Source organism: Rattus norvegicus, chromosome 20 (genome assembly GCF_036323735.1).
Source record: "Rattus norvegicus strain BN/NHsdMcwi chromosome 20, GRCr8, whole genome shotgun sequence".
Taxonomy (NCBI): domain Eukaryota; kingdom Metazoa; phylum Chordata; class Mammalia; order Rodentia; family Muridae; genus Rattus; species Rattus norvegicus.
Window position 1 is genome coordinate 30750654 of NC_086038.1, and position 16420 is coordinate 30767073.

Sequence of the window (16420 nt, forward strand, 5' to 3'; positions counted from 1 at the left end):
AGGACAGCCAGGGCTACACAGAGAGACCCAGTCTCGAAGAACCAAAGAAGAGAACAAAAGAAAAGGGCCTCAGGGTGTGAGGCTTAGCATTGTTCGTATCTTAGAGTGCACCAGTGTCTTTCCCCCACTACGGAGCTCAGAACCGAGGGTGTAGCTCAGTTCATAGAGTGCTTGCCTAGCACGCACGCACGCACGCACACACGCACACACGCACGCACGCGAGTCTCCGGCACTGCTTAAATTAGGCTGAGCAGCACACAGCTCAAATCCCAGCATTTGGAAGGCAGGCGCATGAGGATCAGGAGTTCAGGTCATCCTGAACTAACGGCAAGTTTGAAGTCAGCCTGGGTTACATGAGACCCTGTCCCAGAGGACGTGGTGGTGGTGGTGGAGAGGGTAACTTGAACACCATTTATATAAGTGCAATTTCTAGTTTTACACCTGAGGAAACTGAGGCTGGAGGTGAGAAACGGTGGCCAGGATTGTCTAGTCAGAGAGCAGGTAAGAGGTAGTACCAGAGGCTTGGAACTCAGCCCTCATCACTTATCTGACATCCCATCAAATCACCCTTGAACCCCACGGTATTTCTGAACACTGAGACTTTCTTTTTCAAGCTGAGTGAATGACTTCCCCCAGGGTTCCCAAGCCAGCTTGAGTCCCTCTGTTCCCAAATGCAAGTGCCAGTGTACCCCAGCAGCTCCCACCTGGTCGAATGCAAGCACCAAGGCACACACCCTCGATATCACGCTCATCCAGGCTGTGCCTCGCTCCCCAAGGTCTCCCCCTGCTTCCCAGGAGGTCCTAAATCTTTCAAGAGGCAAGGCCCAGCCATCCAAGCAGGGGGGTGGAAGGAAGGCGGGAGCAGGCAGCACCTCTGCCAAGGCTCTTGCCTGCCCTCCAGGGAGGAGCTGGGAGCAGCCGCTGAGGGTTGGCAGCATTGGGAGCCTGCGCTACGAGTCGGAGACCAGCCAGCTGCACAGTGGACCTATAGGGCCCACAGACTTGGCACACTGTGCACCTCCGTCATCTGGGATGTACCCTGAATAGCATTAAGAGAGATCTGAATTCAAATTCGGGTTTGTCACCAACTTCCGGAATGCCTGTTGCTGGACGCGTCTTTTCTCTGACTCTCAGCGTTCTGACTCTGGTGTGAAAGAGAGGAGCCGATCCAACGCGCTATCAGGATGCCTCCTGCTCTGAGACTGGAGTTTGAGTTCTCCATCTCCAAGAGATGCTTGAACAGTCTGATTGGGACCTTGCTTCCTGCTCAGCCTGACTCATTTCTGCCCGAGCTGTAGGCGTGGCCCTCTGGCTACACGTGTCTGCTTTTGAATCGTCCTTCCCCCCTTAAATCTACACACCGAAGAGGATTTCTCTTCTGTGGCAATTCGAGACGGAACTGCAGGGCCAGACCCTGTGTTCCAGGCCCAGAATCAGTCATGGGGACCCGTGCCATTGTTTCTGACGCCAACATCTTGTCTGGCCTCGAGAGCAATGCCACGGGTGTTACAGCCTTCTCCATGCCTGGCTGGCAGCTGGCGTTATGGGCCACAGCCTACCTGGCCCTGGTGCTGGTGGCTGTGACAGGCAATGCCACAGTCATCTGGATCATTCTGGCCCACGAGAGGATGCGCACAGTCACCAACTATTTCATCATCAACCTGGCCTTGGCGGACCTCTGCATGGCAGCCTTCAACGCGACCTTCAACTTCATCTACGCCAGTCACAACATCTGGTACTTCGGCCGTGCCTTCTGCTATTTCCAGAACCTCTTTCCCATCACAGCCATGTTCGTCAGCATCTACTCCATGACCGCCATTGCTGCTGACAGGCAAGAGAGAGGGGGTTGGGGAAGGGGGCAGGTGTCTTGATGGGGGGGCATCCCAGAGAATTGTGCAGCAGTTTTAGTTCACAGCGAGAAGACAAAGGGATGTGGAGCCAAAGCAGGAAGCGTCAGATTAGACACAGAATGGCTTCAACCCTAAGAGTTTGCTTGAGGCCGGAAAGGAAGATGTTCCCAGAGACTTTGGAAGTGCGGGTCTCCTTAGTTTGCTCTCTTTGCAGAAGGAATTGCACATGTTGCTTTTGTATTGAGAAAGAACTGGAACGTTGCATGAAGTTAGAGTGCTGCATCTAAGTTATAACAATGCTGGTTTTTTTTTTTTTAATGATTCCAGCTGGGGGAGGGGGTCACCAACAGTGACCTTTGAGGACGATGGGGTGGAGAAAAACCACCTTCTTTAGTGAGAACTTCTGGGACAGGCAGGGCTGGGATAAGAGAGGACTCTTATCCCTGGGGGAGCAGGAATCTGACAGAGAGGCAATAGGGATGGGGTTAGGCAAAGACACAAAAAGTACAAGGGAGACAGGGACAGAGCTATGAGACTCTCTGGCACATAGAGTTCTGTTAGATCGATGTCAGCTTCCCCATCTTCCAGACTCCCCACCTCCTCTAAGTTCCCCAGAAACCCTCACCCATGGCCTCTCACTGCTGATGGATAGGTTGGTTTTTTTTTTTTTCACGGAGTTCTCAGAGATTTCCTTTGAGACAATGTTTTCTACTCATTCAAAATGAAAAATTTGGGGCTGCGAATGTAACTCCGTTGCCAGAGTGCTTGCTCTGCTGGGTTTGATCCCTCAGCACTGCAAAAATCAGGTTATCAGAGGATGGTGTGTTCCTGTAACCCCCACACTCAGAGGTAGCGGGAGGACGGTCAGAGTGGCCAAGCTCATCCTAAACATCACAGCCGGTTGTCACATACGAAAAAGTGTGAACGCCATTCCCACGGGCTGAGCTTCTAACTTTACACACAAGCTCCCCAAGGGATGAGGATAAGTAGGATTTAGGGTCAGCCATGGAGTTAGGGCAGAGTCAGAGGCCTAGAACACAGTACAGGGTGGTGGACAAAAGGAAGTCTTTCAAAAATCAGGCCCGTGTCCACTGAACATCCTTTCCTCTGCCCTGGGTATGTGTGAATTCCCCTACACATTTCTACACAGTTATGCAGCAAATGTAGGACGCTTCCCCTGTGTCGGGCCCAGGTCCAGGGGCTGGGGAACTTCCATTCATGAGGGTGGGGGTAACTTTAGCACACGGACTTACAGAGCCTGCACTTGGGAGCGAGGTTGTGTGGCCGAAGGCTCTGGGAGAGGCTGGGACTCAGTCAGGAGGCCAATGATGGTATTTCAGAGGAGGGGCTCTGATCATGCCACAGCAGCTGAGCCCATCACTCCTCCTCTTTTTAAAATTGTTCTTACATTTATTTGTTTGGTGTGTGTGTGTGTGTGTGTGTGTGTGTGTGTGTGTGTGTGTGTGTGGTACATGCCAGCACACACGTTGTCTGAGCATACCTGGGAAGGTCAGAGGACAACTTGCAGGACTCAGATCTTTCTAGTCCTTTTGGGGGAATCTTGTCTTCTGTTAGTTCTGGAGCTTTGAACTCAGGTTCTCAGGCTTGGCGGCAATCAGCTTTACCTTCTCAGCCATATTATCGGCCCCTTTTCTCCATTTCTTCATTCAACAAATATATACTTAGTGTCTGCCGAGTAACTATTGTTCTGGGTAAAAATCCAGTGTAAATGTTCTAGCCATGGTAAGAATTTAAATCCTAAGTCTACAAATATTTTTGTTGTTGTTGTTGGTTTTGGCTTTTTTTTTTTTCATCGTTTTTGGGGGTTTGTTTGTTTGGTTGGTTGGTTAGTTTTGTTTTTTGAAACAGAGTTTCTCCAGGTAGCCCTGGCTGTCCTGGAACGGAGAGATCCACCTGCTTCTATTAAAGGTGTGCACCACCATCATCCCTCAAATAAAGAAATTGTATGTTGTATTTTGAAACCATGTCATGAACAAATATTAACTAAAGAGGAAAGATCTCCAGCCACCAACATGTGTGTGCCAGGAAGGGACAGGTCACATGCAGTGCTTCTCAACCTTCCTACAGCTGTGCCCTTTAATACAGTCACTCATGCTGTGGTGGTGAGCTCCCCCAACCATAAAATTATTTTCATGGCTGCTTCTAAGCTGTAATTTTGCTACTGTTACGAGTCGTGATGTAAACGTTTTTAGAGTGAGGTTTGACGCACAGGGTGAGAACCTCCGTGCTACAGGCGTCCATGGGCATCAGGGTGGGTCTCGTTGGGAGGTTGGGATCCAAGCGAAGAAGAGCAGGAGATCAGGCTCAGTCTGGAGAATTCTAGAGGACAGATATTCCAAGCAGCAGATGAGATGGTAATGTTTTATGGTTCAGCAGTGATGCCTCTGCTTCAGCAAACAGGGGAAGCATACAATTCAACACCACAGTCTACTGTCCTGGCCTGGTCTCAAAGTTCAGGCTCATCTCAGAGAGGAAGGGTCCATGACCCTTGACCCTTGACCCTTGACCCATGACCCATGACCAAAGCCCTCTCTGATGAATTGAAAACAGTGAGTACACAGGAGTACTCTCATTCCTGTGCACATGTGCCTCTTCTGCCATACGAACACCCAAGGACGGCCCCCAAGGACCGCTGTTTCCCTAGAGATGGAGATGGAGGCCCAGAGAGCTAAGGCTCTTTGTTCAAGATCTTGTCAGGAAGCCGTCAGGACAGGATTTGAATCCAGATCAGCCTGATTCTAAACTCTCAGGACCTGACCTCTACTAATAGGGCATGAGCCCTCATGGTAAAAGCTGACTCTAGCCGGCTGATGGTGGCATAGGCCTTTAATGCCAGCACTGAGGAGGCAGAGGCAGGGGGATCTCTGGGTTTGAGGTCAGGCTGGTCTACAGAGTGAGTTCTAGGTCAACCAGGGCTACACAGAAAAACCTGTCTTGAAAAGACAGAGAGAGAGAGAGAGAGAGAGAGAGAGAGAGAGAGAGAGAATGCCCTGCATGTAAGGAGCTGTTTTGGTCAGTGAAGAGCTTGCAGCCTGAGTTCTAACCCTCCCCACCCCGCACTTACCTGAACAAAATGAGCAGTGCTAGCACACACTTATCATCCCAGAGCAGGAGAGGTTAGAGACAGGAGGATCCCCGTGCTTGCTGGACCACCAGCCTAGCCAAACGGGTGAGTTCCAGACCCTCGAGAAACCCTACCTCAGAAAACAAGGTAGCCAGGTGTCCTAAGGAACAACTGCCGACGTTGGTCTCTGGCACAAGCACCCACAGGCCAACAAAGATTTCTGCTCGGCATGGCGGTGCCCGGCTTAGCACTTGGGGAGGGGGAGAATTTATCCTAATGTATGCACAGAGTTTGAGTTACATGAGACTCTGTCTCAAAAACCAAATGAACAACAGTTGGGCATGGCGATGATGGAAGCCTTTGATCCCAGCCCTTTGATCCCAGCCCTTGGGAGACGGAAGCAACCTTTTGCGAGCTGGAGGCCTGCCGCAGCTCCATAGTAGGAATATGTCTCAAAAAGAGACAAAATAAATAAGTAAATAATAAAACAAATGTATCTTATTCTAATAAAAGGGCCCAGTACTTGTCTAAGGCGCCTGTGAGACACCCAGCATCTCCAATCTACTCCTCTGTCCTTCTGCTGAGGGAATCATGCCTTAGTGAGGAGGGTGGGACTTCATCCTCGGTGGACGGTGCCTTTGGATCCTTTAGCCATGGAGAAGCAAGCAGTGGGCCTTCCTGAGTTGAGCCCGCGGCCGATGATCTCCGAGAAGCACAGGGTGCTCTCACAGTGGCTGTGTGGATCCTGGAGGGCAGGATTCAGGGCAAGCCAGGGCAAGCTGGGACCAACTAGGACTCAGTCAGCGCTGCCCATGTCTCCTGATGTGGGAAAATGGAGGTGATGCTCACTGTCAAAGCCAATGCACGTCTCCGGGCTCAGGGTTCAACGAGTACAGCTCAAGTCCCCATAACACCCTCCAACCCCAGAGAGACAGCGTCTGAGCCTGCTCTAGACAGCTTCATCAAGAAGGTGGCCTGTGGCTTCGGTGAGTACAGAGAGAAAGAAGGAGCCCCAGGAAGGGAGGGAAAGAAAGCCTCACAGAGGGCCACGGAAGCTGATCCTCTGCAGATGGGGTAGGACTCTGGCATCGCATACAGGACAGCTATATGGACAGGAGCTGGAGGGCATGAGTCTGGGCAGGAAGATGAGGAGGGGGGATCAGCGGTGAGGATGCTGGCTGCTGACCTTGCACTCTGCTTGTAGGTACATGGCCATCGTTCACCCCTTCCAGCCACGGCTCTCGGCCCCCAGCACCAAGGCGATTATCGCTGGCATCTGGCTGGTAGCCCTGGCTCTCGCCTCCCCGCAATGCTTCTACTCCACCATCACTGTGGACGAGGGGGCCACCAAGTGTGTGGTGGCCTGGCCCAATGACAACGGAGGCAAGATGCTCCTACTGTAAGCCCCACCCCGGGGCACATGTACTTGTATGTTGGCTCGTGTCTGTGTGTAGTGTGTGTCTAGGGATATGCATGCTACTCTGTAGTTATGTATGTGATCATGTGAGTGCAGGTTTATTCGGAGGCTGCTCAACTAACAGTGAGAGGCTGGGCTGGGGCTCGGTGATAGACTGCTTATCTAGTATCGAGGAAACCCAGCACCACACAAAGCTGGGTATGCCAGTGCACACTTGTAATCCCAGCATTTTGGGAGGTAGAGGGAAGAGGACCATAAATTCAAAGCCGTCCTCAGCTACATAGCATGCTCAAGGCAAGCCTGGGCTACACAAGGCCACGTTGAAAAACAAAACAACAAAAACTAACAGCGAGGCTTCATCCCGACAAACCCATTGTAAGTGGGGAGTCCCCGTGTTAGGTGTGGGTAATACCATCGTAACTGACCCGGTGGCTAACTGGAAGCGACAGCTCGCTACCTCCGCCCAGCTTCTTAAGAGCAAACAGAAAGGTAAGAATTTAAGGTGTAGCCTCTGCTAAATGCCTTGTTACGTTTCGATCATCAGAAAGTCAATGTCATTGAATCAAGACATAGGTTGGGGAGCATCCATGCTAAAAGCAATGCTGAGTTGCAAGCCTGTCATAAGCACTTTGTAGGTGCAGATGTTTTTAATTCTTTGAATGTTATATTTCATTTTTATTAAATCATCTTATTTAACTTTAATATTTATATCATTAATATAAATATTGATTACAATATTTCTAATTTACAGTGTAATCGATATAATAAATATACTATTTATATTAATTTAATGCTTATATTAAATTGATATTTTATTTATTTAATTCTAGGCAGTACTGACCTTGTCACCACCTGCTTTACGTGGTACATGGGGTGGAACCAAGGGCCTGTGTGTGCCAGGCAAGCACCCTATAAACTAAGCTGCCTCCCCAATCTCTTGTTTTGATTTTCGGGACAGTCTCACGCAGCCTAGACTGGCCGGAAACCCTGCTTCTCCTGCCTCTTTCTCACAAGTCGCTGTGACTACCTTGGTGGTGGAGAAAGTATATTACAAGATGTGCCCCGGACAGCACGGTCAGTGAGCGGTGAGGCAGAGGAAGCAGATGCTGGCAACCCTGTCTCAGGGTCCAGTTGCTCAGCCAGTCTGCCACCTCGGTAGGGTGGCATCAGCCATGTGCATCTACAGATGGGGTGTGTAGTTTTGCACTCCCCACACATGCACCGCACACATCTGGTGTCTGTGTGGGGACTGGTGACAGATGTGTGTACATCTTAGACGATGTGCGTGTGGTCTGTTTGGAGGTCAATGCCAGGCAGCCCTGGCAGCGCCTCCTGTAATCACTCAGGAAGTGGTACAGAGCGAGGTCAGCTGGATTAGACAAGTCAGAGAGCCTCGGATTCACACAGAGACGCTGCCTCAAAATATTAGGGAGAGAGAAATCGAGGAAGACATTCCATGTCGACCTCTGGCTTAGACACACACACACACACACACACACACACACACACACACACACCTATTTACATGCAGATGTGCATACACACATGCATGTCACACATTCACATGATTTTTTTTTGAAGAAGTCACACGTTGGAGGGGGGCTCTCAGGCCCATTCCTTGATGTTCCAAGGACCGCCCTCAGTAGGCCTGCCTGGAAGGCAGAAGGAAGCTTGAGGCTTACCCAGGAGGCCATGACACCCTCAGAAATGGAGTCAGTGACATGCCTCCTGCATAGTGTCTCCCTCAAAGGCTACGGTGAGCTTCAAGACAACCCAGGTATCCTCCCTGGGGACTCAGCAGGCGCCGTGGTGTGTGAGCCTTGCTCAAAGGTGTTTACTGACACAGCCATGTACGCTGGGTTCAGAGGAAGGAAGCAGAGGACGTGGGGGCTATAACTGTGGATGCTCCACTGCCCATCTCTGGATAAGGCCTTCTCTGTAGTGTGGCTCCTGCAATTCTATACACACATCACATATGACCTATCTATGTAATATAAGTATATCTTCGTGCGCACACATATCCATTCCTGCACACACAACCTACCAGTACACAGACATGATTCTGGGTGTGAATGGTGGAGGGAGTGTTAACCTTTGTGCTTAATGGTCTTTGTCTGAAACGGGGTTTTCTGTATCCCAGGCTGGCCTCTAATTCCCTGTGAATGGAGGATTAACCATGAACACCCTGTCCTCCTGCTTCCACACATGGACTGTTGGGTCACAGGCATGTGCCACCATACCCAGCACACCCAATATACCAATATACACTACATGCATACATATATGTGTGTGTGTGTGTGTGTGTGTGTGTGCTATGTGTGTGTGTGTGTGTGTTTCTTTTTATAAAACATGACAGACAGAGCTGTGTGCATGCTACGACCACCATCTAATCTATATGTGGCTTCCAAGGATCCAGCTGAAACCATCACGCCTAGCAGCAAGCCTGGATTCCCACTATCTCACTGGTGCTGGCCTTACATTTTATATGTTAAACAAACATAAAATTTGGTTAGCTCCCCCTCCCCCGCTTTAGCCTTTTCCATGACACGGAAAAACTGGCTGATGCTGGTTACTTTTTATGAGGAAAGCCCAGTGTTAGCGTATATGCTAGCAAATGTTGCCTTACTTTTTAAATCGAACTCCAAGGGTAAGGATGCAAGGCAAGGGCTGTGGGGTTCAAGTACCTTAATCGTGGGTGAGCATTGGTGGATCTGGCCACCCACTGGCCACCCACGTCCCCGGCTTTCCTTCCAGGTATCATCTGGTCGTGTTTGTCCTCATCTACTTCCTGCCTCTCCTGGTGATGTTCGGGGCTTACAGTGTCATCGGCCTCACACTGTGGAAGCGCGCGGTACCCAGACACCAGGCTCACGGAGCCAACTTACGCCATCTACAGGCCAAGAAGAAGGTGGGAAGCTGTGGTGGGGGTTGGAGCGGGGTCGGGGTGCGGAAACCTGCTCCAGGGAGCCATCGGGACTCAAAATCTACCCACTAGGGGGTGCTAGGGAGCACACAACCCAGGTCACTAGGCATCTCAGAGAACCTCTATAGGAACCATGAACGGGTTCTAGCGATCTGGAGACCAATGCTAGACCGATCTCTTCATGTTCTAAGAGTCCTCGCCATAGCAGGCAGGAACATCATCCAAGTGTCCCTCCTACTGGGAAGTTGGTCTCCATTTGCCAGCTCCAGCTTGTCTTCCGGTTCTCAGGGTTGCTGAGCAACATCGGAAGGCGGCTGCAATTGCATGCGAGGTGCCAGAGTGGGCTCAGGAACCTAGTCTCTAGGCAGAGGATGGGACATCAGGTTGGAACTTCACTGCCTACAATGCTTTAGAAGGGCTAAAGCAGACAAAGACCACAGGGAAGGGTGTCTTGGATCCCAGAGCTTGGACCTAAGAGAGCAGATCAGAAGGAGACATGCTCCCAGAGAAAGAGTCCTGGACACCTGGTGTGAGAGTGGACCACGGAGCTGGCCTGCTACACAATGGAAGGATAGCCTTCCTGTGGCAATGCGATGAGGTGGTGGGCTCTGGAGCATGTGCCAAATACGTGTTCCAGGGGATGAAGGCTAGAGAGGGATGGATGGGGTCTGTCAAGGTTGGGGTGAAGGGTACCCTATACTAGTTCTAGGAGGGTTAAGGCTTGGGACTCAGATGCCAAGGACTGACCCGAGTGTCTCCATGACCAGTTTGTGAAGGCCATGGTACTGGTGGTGCTGACATTTGCCATCTGCTGGCTGCCCTACCACCTCTACTTCATCCTGGGGACCTTCCAAGAGGACATCTACTACCACAAGTTTATCCAGCAGGTCTACCTGGCGCTCTTCTGGCTGGCCATGAGCTCCACAATGTACAACCCTATCATTTATTGCTGCCTTAACCACAGGTGAGTCCCGCCCTGTCCCTCAGGGAGGCTGAGGGACCTCCATGCTAGCTCCTGCCAGAGCCTGGAACTGCCCCTGACACCACATAGGAATGCTCCCCTCCAGATTAGGCCACAGCATCACCTTCCCTGTGGCCAGGATCGAGCCTGAGTCCCATCTCCTTCCCAAAGCCTTATTCTTTGCTGAGCCACAGTGCCTATGTTTGTCCTTGTTTCTTCTGGGGTCTGCATCAGGCACAAGGGAGAAAGCAGAAAGGCAAGATCAGAGAGATGGAGGGAAGCGGAGAGTAGGGAAGGCAGAAGAGCAGAACTGGAGGGAGAGAGCCAGGACTACCTCTGAGATGGCGGCTTCTTCTTCTTCTTCTTCTTCTTCTTCTTCTTCTTCTTCTTCTTCTTCTTCTTCTTCTTCTTCTTCTTCATGGTGTGTGTGTGTGTGTGTGTGTGTAAGTGAGTGTGTACACAGCACATATGAGGGGGTCAGAGGACAATTTGTAGTAGTTGCCCCTCTCTCTTTCTACCACGTAGGTCTCTGAGACAGAGCTCGGTTTGCCGAACTTGAAGCAGATGCCTTTTCCCACTGAGCCATCTCACTGGCTCAAAGAGCTGGCATTTAAAAGTGCTTCCTCCAGGGGTTGGGGATTTAGCTCAGTGGTAGAGCGCTTGCCTAGCAAGCACAAGGCCCTGGGTTCGGTCCCCAGCTCTGAAAAAAAGAAAAGAAAAAAAAAAAAGTGCTTCCTCCTAAGGGTGTGCCTGGTCTAGGTGGGCAGGTGTCTGAAGAGGCTGGGGCCAGGGCTGGGGCTGGCAATGTATTTCTTGCCCCACCCCCCACGCTGTGACCAGGGGAGGAAGGACTGGAGTCTTGTTCCCGGCTCTGCTACTTCTGAGGTCCTGAAGTCTGAGATATGCTGGCACCAGCTCTGGGACTCTTGGTTGGTGAGCCAGGCAGAATCCAAGTCCCAGAATCCCTGTGTGCAGAGGGAGCCTTTCAGTTTGGGGTGGGGCAGATGAGAGGCCAGGACAGGGAGACACTGAGTTAGCTGCAGTCTAATGGGTGTGAGCCACACTGACGATGGGGCCTCTTTGTCCATTAAATAACTTGTATCAGCCGTCTACACAGGCGTCCGGACTCCACACACCACCACTGGGGTTTGTTGCTCAGCTGGCCTACCCACTTGGGCCAGGCTCTGTGAGCGTTTACTGGATGCCTGGAATCTTTAGCTCTCAAGAGTTAAGTAGATAAGAGCAGAGAGGGGGTCTCATTGCCCAGACAGAGGAACTGAGCCCAAGGGAAGACCCTTCCTAACCCTAGGCGACGGATACATTTGTTATCTCCAGGGCTTCCCAGCTTATCCTGTTCACACTTGTTTCAGACCGATGGGAGAGCCTGGGGACCACCCTGCCACATCAGGGAGAGACCACCAGCTCCCCATGTCTGTGTGCTTGCCGCTCTTCTGTCACCTAGTCACACAGCTCTTGGACACTGTACAACAATCAATGCCGCGAGCCCCTGAAGTATCTATGGCAACACTGACAGAATATGCTCACAAGTGGCCACGTGTGCCCGGGACTTTTCAAGCCCCAGGGGTTAGGGAGTAAGCACAAACAGAGATATACATATAGTGTATAGTGTAGTATAGTATTGTATAGTGTAGGATAGTATATATAGCATACTATATATAATAGTAATATAGTATGTAATATAGCATAGTTTATAATATAAATATAATATGATATAGAATATTGTATATGATATATAATATTAATATAGTATGTAATATAGTACATACAGTTTATAATATAAATATAATATGATATAGAATATTGTATATGATATATAATATTAATATAGTATGTAATATAGTACATACAGTTTATAATATAAATATAATATGATATAGTTTAGAGTTTATGATATATAATAGTAATATAGTATGTAATATAGCATATATAGTTTATAATATAAATATAATATGATATATTATATACTATATAACATAGTGTATATATGATATATAGTACACTATATATATAGTGTATATATATGTCATATATATATAGATAGATATATAGTATATATATGTCATATATATCATATGCTATTTAGTATACAATATATTAATATATTGTGTTATATTAATTATAATCAATATATAATATTATATATTATAAATATAATATAATATATAATATAATATAAAACTTATATTTATTGCAAGTTACACATATTAATATATAATGCTAATATTATGTATAATATATGTATTTGGCAGGCACTGACAGCCTGGGTGTGGGGAGACATACAGAATGAGTAGGGAAACAGATCATATGAGGGTGGGCAGGAAGTGCTGATGGTCTTAGACACTGGGTAGGGTGTGCGGTTTACAGTTGCGCAGAAGCTGAAGTGGCTGACTGCCCTGCAGCCTGGGCAAGACTTCCCTGCAGGGGAAACCAACGGCCCTAAGGTCAAGAACTCGCCACCAGGGAGGGCTTTACAAGGCTTTGAGCCAGTGAGACCTGGGAGATGCATGCTTTGAATTACCTTTCGAAAGACTCAGGTTGGAGGGCTGGACAGGTAGCTCAGTGGTTAAGAGCACTCGCTGTTCTTCCAGAGTAGCCTGGTTCAAATCCCAGGACCTACACAGTGGCTCACAACCACCTGTAACTCCAGTCACAAGGGTTCTAGCACCGTCTTCTGGCCACCTTGAGCAATGCACGCATGTGTCACACAGACATCTGTGGGGGGAAAACATTTAAACAAAAAAGAATCGCACCAAAGCAGGTATAATGTAGTTGATGGGTGCTTGCCTGGCAGGCACAGAGCTCGAGGTTTGATCTCCACAAACTGGACATGGTGATGTGTATCTTCAGTCCCAGCACTCGGAAGGATCAGAAGTTCAAAATCATCCTTATAACCTCAGATCCAAAGGAGTCTGTGGCATCATGGGAAAGGGTGGGGTTTTTTTGCCCTGTTATTTTACTTTATTATTTTTGTCCCCCCAGTACTGGGGATTGAACCCACGGCCTCCAGCATGCTAGGCAAATGCTCTACTAATGAGCGACATCCCAGGCCTTGTCTTGTTGGTCTCCCTAAGCTGCCTAGGCGAGCCTCATACTGTAATTGTGCTTCCCTCCTTCCTTATTCTCTGAGGAGCTGAGATTACAGGCCTATGCCCCGCTCGAGTGAGGGCTGTTTAGTTTTTTGAGCGAATACACCCGTACATGGTAGCTCCGATGCGCCAGATTTCCTCTGAAGCAGTTTCTGGGGGAGGTTCCCTATTCCACACACAGGGCCCGAGTCCCAATTCTTTCTAAGATTCCCCTCTCTGTTAGAAGCCAGTTAAATCACATGATGCTTTTGTAATACACTTTGGCTTCTCTCTTTCCCCCTTCTCATTCCCTCCCTCCTCTCTCCCTTCATTCCTTTCTTTCCAAGTCAAGGCACCACTTGGCCACTTTGGGCCTTAATCTTAATCTTTCTTGCCCCTGCCTAGGAAGTGCTGATGTTACTGGCATGAGCCATATTCCCCGTGTTTCTGACATTCAAGTGCGCATCTCTCCACAGCCCCGAGTTGTGGGTAGACTCTTCAAAGTGAGGTTCTTTTGCAAGGGAGCTAGTCTTTTGGGGCATGGAGCAGCCACATGGCCGACGGCTCCTGTACCCCAGCTCCCTTGCTTAAAGTGACTCTCCACCCTTGCCAGGTTTCGCTCTGGATTCCGGCTTGCTTTCCGGTGCTGCCCCTGGGTGACACCAACTGAGGAAGACAGGCTGGAGCTGACTCACACGCCATCCCTCTCCAGGAGAGTCAACCGGTGTCATACCAAGGAGACTTTGTTCATGACGGGGGACATGACCCACTCTGAGGCTACCAATGGACAGGTTGGGAGTCCCCAGGATGGGGAGCCTGCTGGACCCATCTGCAAGGCCCAGGCTTAGCCCCTTTGAGAAGCAGCTGACGGAAAAGCCCCTACATAATAGCTTGTCCCACACCCCATTCTTCAACACACCAACAGAAAAAACAGAATGGTGCTCGGAATGCCACAGGCAATACAGGTGTCAACAAAGAACTCTGAGCACAGACACCTGTCACAGGCAATCCAGTGATGGAGGAAGGCGCTGGGAGGACTGGGAAGCCACACTTGGCCAACCTAGAAGCTGCAAAGTGAGATGTCTCCCAGGAGTATAGAGAGAGAAGGAAAACTGGATCCCAGCGAAGAAAACTGCAGTTGTAATGAGAAGGGCAGCTGAAGGACAGAGAGATGGCTTGGCGAGGTGGAAAAGCCTCTGCTAAGTAAGCAGTGGAAAAGCCTCTGCTAAGCCTTGTGACCTAAGTGCAGTACCTGCAACCCACAGGGAAGGTAAGAACCAAAGCCTACAAGTTGTCCTCTGACTTCCTCCAATGTATGCATGCATCATGTATGCATCTGTGTGTGCACATACATCTGCACATGCACGCACATACAAAATATGCGCATGCACGTGCACACTTACAATGTTAAAGAGGAAGAAGGCGACAGCTCCCACAGGACTGTAACAGATTGCAGAGGACAAGCGCCCAAAGGGAAACCCAGCTGCTTCGCTCGCTCTGGAACACAATTGCCAGGTTTTCCGAATAAAGAAAGCCTAAGATCCAAATATATATGTATGGGAGCTCCGGGCTTCTAAATTTGGTTCATGAAAACGCTTAGAGACACTGGCTAACCCAGAGCGGTGCACATCCACACCACCACCTCCTCGCCAAAGACAAGCCACAAAGGAAGTCACCTATTTGGCTGCGAATGGATCCATGGTTTTTCTACCTTAGGATCTAAAAGCTCCCATCCAGCCCAGAGGGGAGGGCAGTTAACAGTCCAGAGGAGCTTCAGCTGAGATGTAAGATACTCTGACCCCCTGCTTGATGGCAGGATTGCCGTGAGGCTTGTTGGAAACGATGCCTTCAAACCAGCAGGCCACATCCAGCGAAATGCTCAATAAATAGTAACCACGATTCTTCGCACGGCGTCAGCTTTTAAGACACAAAAGCCACCTACAAGTTAGGAGAATGGCTCCCCCTCTCACTTCTGCAGTGAGGAGCTGGCAGGCAGAGCACACCGATGGTCCCAGTTCTAAGAACGCCTGGCCTAGGCCGCTCCAGGCCAGTCCGTCTCCCTGCTTGGTGGTCACTCATTTGCTGTCTACCCCGTGCCCTCTGAAAGCCAAAGACGCTGTAAACACGTGTTCAAAGTTTAATGTCACCTGAGCTTTCCCAGAGTTCACTGCGCCAGTACCCCCAATAAAGGGTTCTGATGTCACTTAGAGCTGCAGTCGTGACTGGGACATCACAGAGTCCCTCCCCCCTCCCCCACTCTTCCCCCCCTTCCCCCTCCCTTCCTCCTTTCCTCCGTTGGGAAATCCACCTGAGGGTGAGGATAGGGCAGAGCTAGGATGTGTAAACACTCCAGGCAGGGGCTAAGGTTCCACAGTCTGGAGAGGGGCCCCGGAGTCATTTCGTCTCTTTGGATCACCCCTACATTGGCGTGCTGGAGTAAAGTACGTCTCATCATGTCTGGAGGCTGAGAGGGGGTAAGGCTTCCTGAGGTATGTGGTGCGGGGGAGGGGGAAGGACGCAGTGAAAAGGGGTTAGACTCAGAGGAACGTGGGTAGCTCTCTGAGATGGTGGCTTCTTCCCGGAATGCATTGACAGGGGGAACGGGCATGGAGCATGGGGATGAGTATCTAAACAGGACCAGTAGGGGAGAGAGGAGGACCCAGAGCCTATGAAATAGCCAAGCCAGCTTCCGGTTTAGCAGCCTTACAGCCCTCCACTCCCAAAGAGGCAACAGTTACTTCCCTTGGGGCTTGGTTTTCAATCTTTGTGAATGCTCGATTCTTTAGACATTCAAATCCTGGTCTGTCCAAAGAAACGAACCCAGAAAGAACCCAGATGACTATTATCGGTACCCTGTGAATTTCTTGGGATCTCTGGAGGTCAGTGTGATGGTTTGTATATGCTTGGCCCAGGAAGTGATACTATTAGCTGTGGCCCTGTTTGGAGTAGGTGTGGCCTTGTTGGAGTAGATGTGTCACTATAAGCATGGATTTAAGACTCTCCTCTCTAGCTGCCAGGAAGCCAGTCTTCTCCTAGCAGCCTTCAGATGAAGATGTAGAACTCTCAGCTCTTCCTGCACCATGCCTGCCCGAATGCTG

General features: G+C 49.8%; 1 protein-coding gene across 1 annotated transcript; it reads left to right on the top strand.

The window, feature by feature from the left end:
- The first annotated feature begins 991 nt into the window (after positions 1-991).
- Tacr2 (tachykinin receptor 2) lies at positions 992-15528 on the top strand. The gene is made up of 5 exons (NM_080768.1): positions 992-1831; positions 6140-6334; positions 9107-9260; positions 10043-10239; positions 13936-15528. Exons 1-5 carry the CDS (start codon positions 1440-1442, stop codon positions 14168-14170), a joined length of 1173 nt encoding a protein of 390 aa, NP_542946.1. The 5' UTR covers positions 992-1439; the 3' UTR covers positions 14171-15528.
- Positions 15529-16420: the final 892 nt, after the last annotated feature.

Excerpts from the sequence above, each read along its gene's own strand:
- Tacr2 (NM_080768.1), top strand. The coding sequence starts at position 1,440 with ATGGGGACCCGTGCCATTGTTTCTGACGCCAACATCTTGTCTGGCCTC. Across the intron at positions 6,335-9,106 it reads GGAGGCAAGATGCTCCTACT|GTATCATCTGGTCGTGTTTG; the intron begins GTAAGCCCCACC and ends CTTTCCTTCCAG. Across the intron at positions 10,240-13,935 it reads TATTGCTGCCTTAACCACAG|GTTTCGCTCTGGATTCCGGC; the intron begins GTGAGTCCCGCC and ends CACCCTTGCCAG.